At 40.4% G+C, this 14,106-nt stretch overlaps 1 protein-coding gene across 1 annotated transcript in view; it reads right to left on the bottom strand.

The window, feature by feature from the left end:
• Positions 1 to 1,270: 1,270 nt before the first annotated feature.
• Positions 1,271 to 14,106, bottom strand: part of RSPO3 (R-spondin 3) — a 60,186-nt gene continuing 47,350 nt past the window's right edge. The window contains exon 5 of the mRNA XM_035108717.2: positions 1,271 to 4,450. Coding sequence (XP_034964608.1) covers positions 4,257 to 4,450 — 194 coding nt within the window. The 3' untranslated portion in view covers positions 1,271 to 4,256. The remainder of the gene's footprint in view (positions 4,451 to 14,106) is intronic.

Here is a 14,106-nt window from a genome sequence, read left to right as displayed (position 1 = left end):
CATAAATAATTCATACTTGGCATCGACAGGAATGGACCACTGTCAATTAGCTAATTCTCTGGTGGGGTGCATCCATTTTGCCTTATATTCCTAGCCTATTTGTTTGCTAAGGCAGCATAATGATAACCGATGGTGATTAAGGTATTGTTCCAAGGGCACAAAGCCACAGTAGAATTCTGTCCTCATCATGTACCTCTTTAGCCTGGCCTTTGACACTTTAAATGTATACTTTTAGGACACCGCTCTTTCTTGTGATTGTAATTTGTTTTCAACTGGTTTTTTAATGTATTTTAAGTTTTTACCTGCTGTGGGACCTTAGGTTGAAGGCTAGGCAATTAATAATAACTTAGTAATATTTTGATTTTGTTCTGTGAACTGCCCTGAGACCTCCAGGTATAGGGTGGTATATAAATTCAATAAACTAATAAAATAAATTAAAATAAATGATGATGATGATTATGCACACCTACAAACACTTGAACCACATGCCAGGAGACACAGGATGCTACTCCTGGAGGGCAACCATGTTTATGATGGACCTTAGTTTACTTAACAACCCAGGTTGCTTTTGGCTTCTGCAACTTCTGCAGTTGAGATAAATTACGGTAGTAAACCTTCAAACCATGATGAATGGACCAGTCTCAGTGCTCATGGGAGCAGGGTAACTTCTGACTAGGGATGTCAAAGAACTGCAACACAGTATTTCAAGGGACTACTGGCTTACACCAACAACTCCCCACGTGCAAATGATGTGATAAAATTGCTACATAGGAATTAACATGTGAATCAACCTTTTATTCTAATTGATTTCCATTTGTAGGTTACTTAGAAGACTTTTGTTTCCGCTTTATCTGATGTGACTATGCCTGTTGCTTTTATACCCCACCTTCAGTCTTCCTTTGATACCCTGGTCTCTCTGAATCCCCCTTTCTTTCCCTCTCTCTCTGTTCCTTTATCTTTGTCAAAATTTAGATTGTAAGCTTCTTGGGATCATCGTTTTTTGCTTATGATATTCTGTAAAGTGCCATATATACTGAGGTTGCTACATAACTAAGAAAAATACCTGACACTAATTTGGATCACTGGATGATAGTTCAGCATGACCTCAGTGATAAAACTTGCCTTGAGAATTGTAACTTACAGGTGTATCTTTTTTTTGTTAAAACCTACCAGAGCTGGATTTCCCTGGAGGACTGCGTTCCTTTGATTCGAAAATGCTTGCATAGAGAATTTGCAATTGGTTGATAAGGTTATCTGTATCTCCATATTAACTTGGGATTGTTTCAGTATGCTTGGCATCTGTACAGAGGCATGGGTGTGTATCTGGCTTCACAAATAATTACTTCATCCTGCCTCCCCCCCTCCCCAAATCATCTGTGTAGTATTTCAGAACTAGAGATAGATACCAGCCACTTTACCTGCCCACAGTTGAGATCCACTAGCATCTTGCTCATACATTACACTGCTTACACAAGCAGGCCATTCCAATTACCACAGCTGCCATAATCATGTCTAACATTGATAAACACTTGCTGAGTCCTATGAAAAGTGACATTTTCCAGTTGAAATAGGAGACCACAATAGAGATGGAGGAGATTTTGTTCAGTCCATATTCTAAAGTGAACTGGACTCATTATTAGCCGTGTTTCCAATCTGCATTGGATTTATCACTTCTCCAATTTTTGCAGTGCAGTTTGGGTTCAGAAATCTGCACAAACATGTGTATATTAAGGGAACGTACATGGAGAAATTCATGTTTTAGGGGAAGAGTGCATACAAAATAGTGTTTTAAAAAAATCCACAAATATGGGTCAGCAGAACAGACCTACAATTGAACGCATAGGAAACTGAGCTGGAATGGAAATGGGATTATCTGTCCATTGTTAGCAATATTGTTCTTCTTTTTTGCATCCTATGGATATAAAAAAATAAGACTCTAGGTCCATGTTCAAAGCACAGGCATTCCAGATGGTGCTATTCTGAGGTGCAGAATGATGAACTCTTTGGGTGACACCAGCTTCATGATAACAGGATTTTTTCTACACCCCCCAGGCATGCATTAATCAGCAGTGTTCCACCTTCTGTTATATCTTACTGCTTAATTAACAAATGCAGTGAGGAGAGCTGGCAGCCAGGGGCAATGACAATGTGACAGTCGACATTGGCATGTTTTTGCACTTTATTCCAAAAATTGATAATGTTACTCATTATAGCTTCACACAGAAGCGACTACTTCTTCACCTACCTACCACTACAAATGTGAGCAGCATAAATCACATACTTAAAGAGTAGTATGGACATGAGCAACTGTATAGTCAATTCTACGACCATTTGATTAAGCTCCCATTTTAGGGAGAGAGAGCAGGAGAAGGCCAAATACTTGTTTTCTTACTGAGTTCACTCAATGTCAGTAATGACCTGTTTTGTTATATGGTTCTGCAGAGCTGGTGGTTAGAGGCTATGCTGACCTACCCGAGAGAGTGGCAAGTGTTTTGCTAAAATTGAGAATATGTGAATTGAGAAGATGTGAATATGGACAGCATTGGGGCAGTTATATATGATACTGTTTTCAGTACTGTTAATTTTTTTAGAATGAATATACTGTTTAATTTCTGATCAGGGCACATCCCATAACATTTTGCTGAAATCCTGTAATTTTTCACACCATATTTATTTGTTTCTCATCCCACTTTTGTTGCACTATAGCACATGAGTGCCCCTCGAGATGGCAATAATGCACTAACCTTGAGGAAGCATATCAAAACAACTAGTGAAGTAGATTGATGTGTGAGCAGTCTAGCATAAGTGTATCACTAATACACCATGATTGCTTCAATGATTGCAGAATACACACACAAAACAATCTGGGTAGGGAGGGCCCTTTGCCAAAGTTTCGATTCTCTAGATGATAAATGACTATACAGCTGCTCCTCACAATGTGGAACTAGAATTAAGGTGTAGCACAGGCATCCCCAAACTCGGTCCTCCAGCTTTTTGGGACTACAATTCCCATCATCCCTGACCACTGGTCCTGTTGGCTAGGGATGATGGGAGTTGTAGTCCCCAAACAGCCAGTTAGTTCACGATCTATCTTGAATAAGGATTCTTGTGACTCCTAAAGACCTTTTTCTAGAAGTATTCTTTTTCTAATTAATTCTCATGTATTCCACTCACAAATATACATGATTCAGTAAAGTGGCCTTAGTTTATTAGATAGCACATTTCTAAAGAACATCTTTTTCTCTGTTTACAAAGCAGATTGTGTGATAGTGTTTAATTTTTAAAAAAAAAATGAAAGGGGGGGAAAACAACAGTGCAAAATGACATTATATTTACGTGGTCTGTCTTCTCTGTTCTTTATTCGCTCTGTGTTTTGTTCGTTTGTTTGTTTTCCTACAAATATGATTTGTCAGTCACTGGAAGGTTTGAAATGCTGATTTAAGTTACACAGAGTTACAAAAAAAGGAAGAAGGATAGAACGGCACACCTTGTATAATCATGGTTTAGACCAGAAACTATTGTGCTGTCCTGCAGATAGGAGCGCTGTATAGCTAAGCGCTATTGCTTGTTCTTCAGAAAAAGAGTCTCTGGTGTGTTTAATGTGGCTTCTGCCTCCCCTGCTTCACCCCCTTGGCTTTCAGAGCCCTGAAACTGTTCAGCCGGGAGTTTCTCACATGAGTCTGGGATGAAAACCAGGGAACCACCAGGTAGCTGAGTTCTGATAAGACTGTGCGGCATCAAAGCTTAGATTCCCAACACCTCTTAGCAGATTTCCTCTTTCTCTGGACTCTTATGTAGCATATATAATTATGCACAAAGGGATACTGTATATTTTACTTAGATATCTCTTGCTTCATAAACAATAGATTGAAAAAATATTTTACAAAGGAAAAGACTCCCTCCCCCCTGCAGATGTCATTCAATATATTGCTATACCTTATACCATATTGATAATTATATACAAAACTTTTAAATTGCCTCTTAGAGATGCATGGAAGCATATAATATAACAGTTTGAAAGTATCCCATTTAAAGGGTTTTTCTTTTACTTAAAAAAGAAATCTTGGCTCATGTCAGTCTCTTGAATAAACTATTGACTGCATGAAGAATATAATAGGAATTATTTGGAATGTCATTTGAGATTTAAGAATAACTGGAAGTATTGTCCACTTGTGGCTTAATTGGGGAGCACCAGCCTCAGAGAACTGGTGGAAATAGCAGCAGCAAAAGTCTTAAAACAGTGGTGTAAAGGTGATTTAGTGTACGGTGCTGGTGGCTACTGGTTTCTGCTGTTTATCCTGTGCTCTTCTTTTCTTCAACTGTGTTTTACTTTTGTTGTCCCGTTGTTCTCGGTTTTGTCTTCTAGATTCTCGGCCACTGTTTTCCTGCCTGTTTTCCTTGCTTTCTTCTGTCTTTGGCTTTTTTCTTCTTTCCTCTCTGTTTCTTCTTCCTAAAGCAAAAAGCAACAAGACCGTTCTTTAAAACACATATTCACTTTTCTTCAGAGGTTGTTGTTGTTATTCTTTCCCCCACCCTTTAACACTGCATTTCTTCAAGAGGTACATATGTGAACAGTAACTGGAAGCACACACCATAGAATCTCATAGAATCATAGAGTTGGAAGAAGACCACAAGGGCCACCCAGTCCAACCCCCTACCAAGCAGGAAACACCATCAAAGCATTCTTGACATATGCCTGTCAAGCCTCTGCTTAAAGACCTCCAAAATAGAATCATAGAATCATAGAGTTCAAACTCTTGTCTTAATCATGACAAGTTACTCCAATGCACAAAATGCATCCATTTCTTTTTTTACGTATTTCACACTTCATAGACATTTTGGTAATCATTCTTGTAAAAAATTCCTTCTAGGATTGCTCCAGTTGCTCTCCAATAGGAGAGCAAGACCAATTGCAGTCGTCGCCACCTACCCCTCCCCACCCTCTCACTATATATAAGGGTCTGGTGAGTTCTGTTTCAGTGTATCTGAAGAAGTGTGCATGCACACGAAAGCTCATACCAATGACAAACTTAGTTGGTCTCTAAGGTGCTACTGGAAGGAATTTTATTATTATTATTTTGTTTCTCCAGTAAAAGTTATTCTATAGCCTACAGCCGCCAGATCAGTAAAAATAAATTAGACATAATAAATAGCAATGTGCTAGAATTTAATATAAATAACATGGCTTTTGTTGCATATATTTTAACCATTAGTAATGTCCTATAGAAATATATTTTCCATAAAGTATTTGTATATATTCTGCTCGGAAGAAATATAAATCAGCTAATGGCAACTGAATTTCAAAAGTGTGTGCCCATTTGTAGGTTTGAGACACCTGCATCTACAAGTAGGTGGGGAAAGAAATATGTAAATGAAACCAAGTTGTATTTCAGTGTTGGAAGTATTATTTGTAATGCAACAATTAAGGTAGATAACGAACAATTCCTGTGGTTCTGAATGTCACAAATTGCATTGGTTTAGGTGAAGTAGCAATAAAAATCCACTAAGGGGCACCATTGAGCTTTCTGAACCCATATTTTGCAGTCTGTTCAGAGAGTATAGGATTCTTTCCAATGTGAAAAGGAAAAAACCTCATCCTCTTGTGCAGAAGTCTGGGGTTAAAACAGGAAGGAGAGTGAAGAGCACTCTTAACCTGGGTGTATACGTTATACATGTTCTTTTTCTTTCAACCACACTGGTGCTCTGTGAGTCAATCTGGTTTACCATACTGAGAGGATACAGCAAGATGGGGTTATGCAAAGCTATCACTCACACAGTCAGCTGTGGTATCCAGCTGCTGAAATGTCAATATAAAACAACTAACAGTGCATCCCTGTAGGGTCCCATTGACTTCAATGGGAATTACTCCCAGTCCAATAAGTAACATTGGCTGCGGTATTACTGCTTAACCCACAGAAAGAAACAAGAGTGAGGATAAAGAGGTGTAATCAAAAACTGTGAACCAGAGATGCGGATTCTTATTAACAATTGCAAGAATGTGCTGAATGTTTGTATAAATGAAGTCTACTCTTTCACCTGCTGAACCTTGCACACTGAATTATGCATGGAATGCAAAGGCGGTAGGGAACCCCATAAAGTGGAAGGTGTATAATTTAAAGCTCCATGAGCTTGTCCCACCTGGAATTACTGGCCTGCAAGTCCACCATGGTAGGAGGACAATGGCAATAGTGCAAGGCTATGTGGGGAAAGCTTCGTTAAGGTGCACCCAGCTTATAGTGCTTTTGTTGCCTCTTTCCATAAATCAATTCAATATGGCTTAAAAAGGAAAGCATCCAGATATATAACTCCAATTAACAATCCCCAACTGGGAAAATGCTCTGGAAGAGCCAACATCTCCAAAACCACTGATGCAATTCTTGTTTACTCCTGGGTCAACTTCAAGTCACCTATAGTCCATTAATGCAACGTTACATAAATTCCTAGCTCCTTTCTCATTTCCAAGAAGCATGACCAATTTTTTTGGCGAAGGGCCAACTTTCAAATACACTCAGACTGAACTCCACAGATGTCTGCCAAAAACATAATTTTAAGGACCCCTTCTCCCAAGGCTCCCATCCAGCACGAAAGTGATTGCATTTTCATTTGCCAGCCTTTTTTAAATTCATTAAAGGAACAGCACGATTCCCCAGTATTTCAGGTACTCAATGACTTGTGCAATTTCTAAAGAAACTTTACCCTGGTTGTAGGTTGGGATGAAATTATCTACTAGCACAGTCCTGCTAGCACTGGAAGCAGAATGAAGAGCTCTATGGATGCTGGCATTAGAATATGTGGCTTCCAAGTTATTATTACTAATGACATTTTTAGGTTAGGCTGAGCAAGTGAGAGTCTGGCCCAAGGTCACCCAGGTGAGTTTCATGGCCAAATGGGGATTTGAACTCAGGCCTGCCTTGGTCCTAGTCCAAGCACTACATCATGCTGTCTGTCAGCAGCCACACACTTCCACTCTTCCCTTGGGCTCAAGCACACAGCCGTATCATTTAAAGAGAGAGGTTTGAGCAGCAGCAGGCTATCCCATTGGCCCACCTTATGGCAAAGCATTCTTGCAGCCAGATTATTTGCACAAACACAATTTATGAAGCGTACATGGCCTCTTAGTCATTCTGTTTTTATCCACAATGGTTTTAGGCCATGAGCTGCAGCCTGTAAGGTCAAAAGAGGTATGAAAGAGGAGAAAGGAGTGGAGAGGGGTGCTCTGTCAATTTTCTGCATTTAAGTCCTTATGCTAGTATACTCTTTTCACAATAAAGAAAGCAAATTTGATTTGAATAACTTTGTTTATGCTGCAATGTAGATAAGGAGAAAGAATTCACATTGGAACATCATTTTATATTGCAATGCAGAAGTATTCATATTAGTTTTAAAAAATGGGAGATAAACTTAATATTTACTTTAAAAAAAGATATTTCCTGGCCTTTTTGTGAAAAAAATGGAATGACAGCATGAAAATTACTTGCTTTGGCAATGTTTGATTCAATACTTAGCCCGGCCAAATCCACAAGATGTTTCTGAGACACTGTGGACCTTAAATAAATTTTAATTAGCTGAAGTTTGCTAAATGACCTCCCTCAAGAAGCTACTGTTGCTTACTATTGTTAAGCTAACACAAACATTTGAAAATCTGTACTCTGTAGTCTGTACTCTGTTAACAAGTTCAACAGATCCAATGGCTTTAACTGTGCGTTTACAAAATTTGCTTTCTATACTGAGGGTAAATGTTGCATTTCCTTTCCAAAATCTTCACCATTAAGGTCAGCAGGATATTGTTCTGATAAAGATAAGGCTTTCCTCTCCACATCACTTTTGGACATGGTGAAATATTTCTATAAGAAATCAAAATTTTCTGCCAAGTGCCTAAAAGCATTGAAGTGGACAGTTAATGGTGCTACCAAAATGTAAAACACACACTTTCTGAAGTAGGCCTCTTCTGGAATATCATCTATCTTGCCATTCATTTCTTCCAAGTTAGCAGTAGGTGTGCTGTCATTATATGGGCTTGTCCTCTTGCGCCTGACTCTATCACATCTATGGGAGAGTTTTAGTTCTTTATTTAAGTTTGATGCAACCAATTTGGCTTCATTCCACATGCATTTCCAGTTGTTTTGAAGTTTTGTCAGCTCTGTGATGAGAGTTTCTATGTTTGCTACTTCAATATCCAGCGTGGCATCTCTTATCTTGGATAACCTTGTTGCATATATCAATGCTAGCTAATATTTTGTACCACATGACTGGCAGTAACACACAGGCAAAAGATGTCACATATTAAATCTCCATGGAATTCATTTCTTGTTTGGGCTGTCAAATTTAGTCCTAGGAGGTCTTCCAGTGCTAATTTAATGCTAGACAAAGGAGCTGTAAATGGCTTTACACATTCAACATGATCTGACCATCTTGTTTCAGACGTACCATGAAGAGAACAACCAACAAAGTTTTGTAGTAATTCGCACCACTTAGGACTGGAACTGAACAGGTGTTACACAGTTTGAATTGTTCTGGGAAAGGTTATGGCTTCAGGTGTGCATTCAGCAGCAGCATTTCCACATAAGGTGAGTGTAAGGTTTGTTATTGGTCTTCCAACACTAACCTCTCCCATTAGATTCGCTTGAGGTCACGGCTATTACTCTTTGCTTTTTCTTTTTTCGAGATTTTAATTCAGCTAGTGGAGGCATTTGAGCAAACCAGAAACACAGATCTGATGCTGTATTATGTCAGAACTGCATGTTTAGTCTGCCCTTCGAGAAATAATCAGGAAAAGTTATACATGATAAGAGACAGATGCTTCTATCCTGGCAGATATCTGAACTCATTCTAGAACAATATTACAATGGGAGAGCACCCAAAGGAATAATTTGATTTCATGTTAAAAGGATTTGCAATCCAACCACTTTGTAATGAACAATGATACTGTTTCTCTTTGAACTCACACTTAAAAATAACTGAAATGAACCAATGTGTAAATACATTGTGCACTATTTGAAATTTGTGCAACACTTTTCTTATGCCATTGGCCATCTATTTCCTTAATTCCCAAAATCAGGGCTAGAAGATTGTAGAGTCCAATGACCTTGCTTCAAGAGAGAATCAATCCATGCACCATTTGCCATTTGTCCTGTTGCAATCTCCTCCCCACCACTCCCCACATAATGTGAAATACCATATATCACAAGCAGAGAACAGAAGCAAACAGACTGCAACATAGCAAAAGACTTGTAGAACAGATGGCTCCAAGTGACTCAGGAAAGCAAGCCAAACCATATGCTACAAGGAAGAGGGGGCGGAGAGAGTTAAATATTTTCTAAACTACTTCCTGATACCAAATATGGGAGCAAAACCAGCCTAGGGAACCGACTGCACCCTTTTAGATCAGGTTTGAATAGCATTAGCCCACATAAGCACTGACAGCCAAAGCATATGTTTAAAGCACATTTCCCCCCGGAAGAATCCTGAGAACTGCCATTCATTAAGGGCGACAGAAATTTCAGTTCTGTTAGGGGTAAACTACAGTTCCCAGAATTCCTTGTGGGGGGGGGGAAAGGCTATGTGCTTTAAATGTATGGCAATATGTGGAGAGAGTAATTTCTAAAAGCTTCCATTTCTCTGCCCAGGAGCATTTATTGACTCAATTTCATACTGTATTACCTGCCAACAGAATGTCACTATGAGAAGAATGAAACAATAAAGCTGAAAAATAAATGAATGCTCTCCTTTCCTGTAATGGTGCATCCCTTTCTGGCTTTGACACCATGCTGTTCATGCACTGGGGGAGAGTATGAAGGGTGGAAGTCTGCTGAAGACGTGCAAAGCTGTCTTCATATGTTGTAGCCCTGAATAGTCAGAGTTCCGACCCACAGGGGCAGCCTGCTTGCACTTGACAGGTGTACCTCCTTCTGAACTTCCCCAGCATCAGAAAGTGGCCAGAATGAGCCAGGTGACATCAGGAATGGACATAAAAGGTGTAGCCCCTTTATCCTGTGAAGGGGGCTGTAATTAAATCAAATCAAATTGCAGAACTCCAAGCAATTGCCACACTTCCTTGAATCCATTAGCACATGCAGATCTGGGCATCTCTGATTTGGAGAAGAGGGGGTTTTTCTGTTTGAATGGGCTCTGAATCTCCCCAACCATCACTACCCTTTAGCTGTATATAAACTGTAGGTCTTATTTAGCGAAACTTCTTTGAAGCACTTGGTTCCTACGGCTGACACCAAAAACGCTAGCAGAGAGAATCACTGGGGACATTAACAGGGCATTAATGGAATTTGTTGCAGGACTCAATATAGTGGAATTAATTCACATTATTATTCAGTTTGTGCTTAGGCTTCAAAAGGTAGTAGACCAACAAATGCTGCCGTGTAGTGATGGAATGAGACAGCATATGCTGAACTCAATACAAAGCATAGGTGGCAGGAACATTTAGATGCTCAGTTTCAGGTATTGAAGAAATAAAAGGGCAGCCAGGTACCATGGTTAAGGTAAGATGTGGTGTAACCTACATAGATTTGTTCTGGTTACCAGAGAAAAAGTCAGAATACTTTTTTGGCGTTTCTCAAACATAATGAGTTTGATCCTGTGTATTGGAGTGGAGTTTCTACCTTAGCTCCTGGAGTGAAAGCAGAACTGAAAAAGGGAATTGTTGTTTAGTCATTTAGTCGTGTCCGACTCTTCGTGACCCCATGGACCAGAGCACGCCAGGCACTCCTGTCTTCCACTGCCTCCCGCAGTTTGGTCAAACTCATGTTCGTAGCTTCGAGAGCACTGTCCAACCATCTCGTCCTCTGCCATCCCCTTCTCCCTGTGCTCTCAATCTTTCCCAACATCAGGGTCTTTTCCAAGGATTCTTCTCTTCTCATGAGGTGGCCAAAGTATTGGAGCCTCAGCTTCACGATCTGTCCTTCCACTGAGCACTCAGGGCTGATTTCCTTAAGAATGGATAGGTTTGATCTTCTTGCAGTCCATGGGACTCTCAAGAGTCTCCTCCAGCACCATAATTCAAAAGCATCAATTCTTCGGCGATCAGCCTTCTTTATGGTCCAGCTCTCACTTCCATACATCACATTTCCATACATTTCCATATGTATGGAAAAAGGGAATAGGTTGCATCATTTCTGAGCTAAAATCTTGTGCAGAGAAGCAGCCATCACTATGGCTCTCTATTTCACACTTGTCTGTAATATGTGAAGTGGCATTTAACTATTTATGCTTCATCAATTTTCTCACTAGCTGCCATATAAACCTGGCAACTGCGTGAATCTGCTGCACAGTATACCCCCTTTCTACTGCTCCTTAAACTGAAGTTGGTTTTAAGCATGAGCAAAACCATGTAAGTGAGATCCTTGTTCTATACTGTATTGATTTCACTCTGCACTGTGCCAGCAGCCCCTTAGCAATAAAAATCATGATACTGTGAATTAGGGTTGTTTCCTATGATGGGGATATAAATGCAAACTACAAACTTCTACATGTAGGTTCTATCCGGTTTGACTTTTGCAAGAATGTAGAAAGTTTATTCTTTTCCAAATCCCCCAAAAGAATGAGCAGTGAATTTATGGTTGTTTGTAGTGCCATAGCTTTTACAGAAACTGAAACTAGCAGCCAACTGTTTATAAAGAGACAGGGAGAATATGAAGGATTAATGCTCTGATTCATTCATGTGGTGACGGAGGCTGCATCTTCATTTTATTCAATAGATGCCGCTGTGGGGGTTTTAACACTATGTTTACCAGTTTGTTATCCAGTCGTGCTCTTACAAGAGCCCCAAAACATCACAATGACTCTCTAACATTTTCGTATTTTAATAATGCATTCGATCCCAAGTCACTCTGCTTGTGCAGCATATTATGGGCTAGGAACTTCATCACTTGGTGATTAGGGTTGTTGTTTTTTAAGCACTTATTCACGAAGCATAAACCACGTAATTCCTTGGCACAATATGTGATGCTACCAACCAACTTAGATGGTTTTGAAGGAGGGTTAAAAATTCATAAGACGATAGGGCTGTCATTGGGTATCAATCATTACAGCTATAGGATGTCTGGAGCAGGAGAGGCAGTGTGCCTCTGAATCCCAGTTGTTGGGTTACTAGGGTGGGAGAGGGTTAGGTACCCTTACTCTTCTGAGGGACAGACCCCCTGGAAGAATGCTTTCCATGCGATCTCTGTCTCACACAGTTGCCAGTTTCAGATGTAACTGCTTTGGTGCAGAAATCACACCACAATGTATGACTGGACTTTATATAGCCCTTTTTAAATGGAAGAAGAAGAAGAAGAAGAAGAAGAAGAAGAAGAAGAAGAAGAAGAAGAAGAAGAAGAAGAGGAGGAGGAGGAGGAGGAGGAGGAGGAGGAGGAAGATTCACAAAGGATAAAATGATCAATGGCTATTACCCATGGTAAGGTAAAGGTAAAGGGGCCCCTGATCATCAGGTCCAGTCGTGTCCGACTCTAGGGTTGCGGCGCTCATCTCGCTCTATAGGCCGAGGGAGCCAGCGTTTGTCAGCAGACAGCTTCCGGGTCATGTGGCCAGCATGACAAAGCTGCTTCTGGCGAACCAGAGCAGCGCACGGAAACGCCGTTTACCTTCCCGCCGGAGCGGTTCCTATTTATCTACTTGCACTTTGATGTGCTTTCGAACTGCTAGGTGGGCAGGAGCTGGGACCGAGCAACGGGAGCTCACCCCGTTGCAGGGATTCGAACCGCCGACCTTCTGATCAGCAAGCCCTAGACTCTGCAGTTTAACCCACAGCGCCACCTGGGTCCCCATTACCCATGGTAGCTAAAGTGAAATATCTGTGTTCACAGGAAGTATGCCCTAGATTACAAAATGTTAGGGACAAGCAGCACCTTTATTAAGTCCTACTAGTAAGCTTCCTACACAGCCTGACTAGCATTATGACTTGACCTAACAAGACAATTATTTTGTTCTTTCCACTAGTACCATTTAGTCAAGAACCTGAATTGGTTCTTCTCACACTAATGCCCAGAAAAAAAATCACAGCTCCCACATGAAAACAACCATTCCACAAATGGATCTGAAAATGGATCTGAAAATGCTTTTTTTTTCGAGTGGCAGAGGGGACGGGACATTAGTGGTTGAGGATTTGGATGTAAAAACTAGTGTGTGGGTTTTTGTTTTTTAAAAGCCGCAACTGGGGCCAATGGGTCACACAGGCAATATGACAACCCACCCACCCTGTATGATTTATTTGCATGTCTGATACTATTGGTCTGTGATTGTAATAAATAATTCATTCACAAGCCCCTGATGTTTTGTGGTCTTGAGGGGTAATTTGATGAAAAGAGGACTCAACTGCAGTTGGGCTGATCTTTGGCAACTCTTTGGTTGAAGATGCTGAGAGGCAGGGTAGGAGAATCCAAAGAGGGATTCATTGGTATGATCACTGCAGATTGACTGGCATGCCAGTCTGTTCTTGAGACTGGAACATTTTATCAGAACTGGAACCAAGTTCAGTTGAAGGGTAGTAAGCAAGGGATTGATTGAGTCAGAGCTTTGCAGTGCAGTGGTTAGAGTATTAGACTAGGGAACCCCAGTTCAAAACCCTACTTAGCGATGAAGCGCAATGGGTAATATTGGACCATTCACTATATTTTAGCATGACCTACCTTAGAGGGTTGCTATAAAGATGAAATTGGGTGGCTGTGGTGGGAGGACAATGTAATCAACAAATGTAATAAATCAGTCAATCGGGCATTGGACTGAAAAGCCAAGAGACCTATATTCCAATGCTGTATTTTCTATCACTGCCTTGACTGTGTGTGTGTACCACATCTGCAAAGCAGGGGTAACATTTGAGTATTAAAAGCTACCATTACTATAGTCGCTTTGCCAAAAGTTTGAATTCTTCAGTGCATGGGTAAGTCAGTAGAACGGGCCTTTTCTGTTGTACGTTCTTGTCTATGGCGCCAAGGAGGCCAGTCTGGTGCCAACTTTCTCACAGTTTCGACCTTAGCCAAATGCATTCTTGTTTTCTCAGACATATGCGCTGCATCAGTGATTTGATGTTTTTAATATTTTTATGTATTTTTATTATTGTAAATCACTCTGGAACTTTTCGCAGTGGACAGCAATATA

The sequence above is a fragment of the Zootoca vivipara genome, chromosome 3, assembly GCF_963506605.1.
Source record: "Zootoca vivipara chromosome 3, rZooViv1.1, whole genome shotgun sequence".
Taxonomy (NCBI): Eukaryota; Metazoa; Chordata; class Lepidosauria; order Squamata; family Lacertidae; genus Zootoca; species Zootoca vivipara.
The sequence above is the reverse complement of the archived record's forward strand: the minus strand, read 5'-3'. Positions and strand labels throughout refer to the sequence as shown.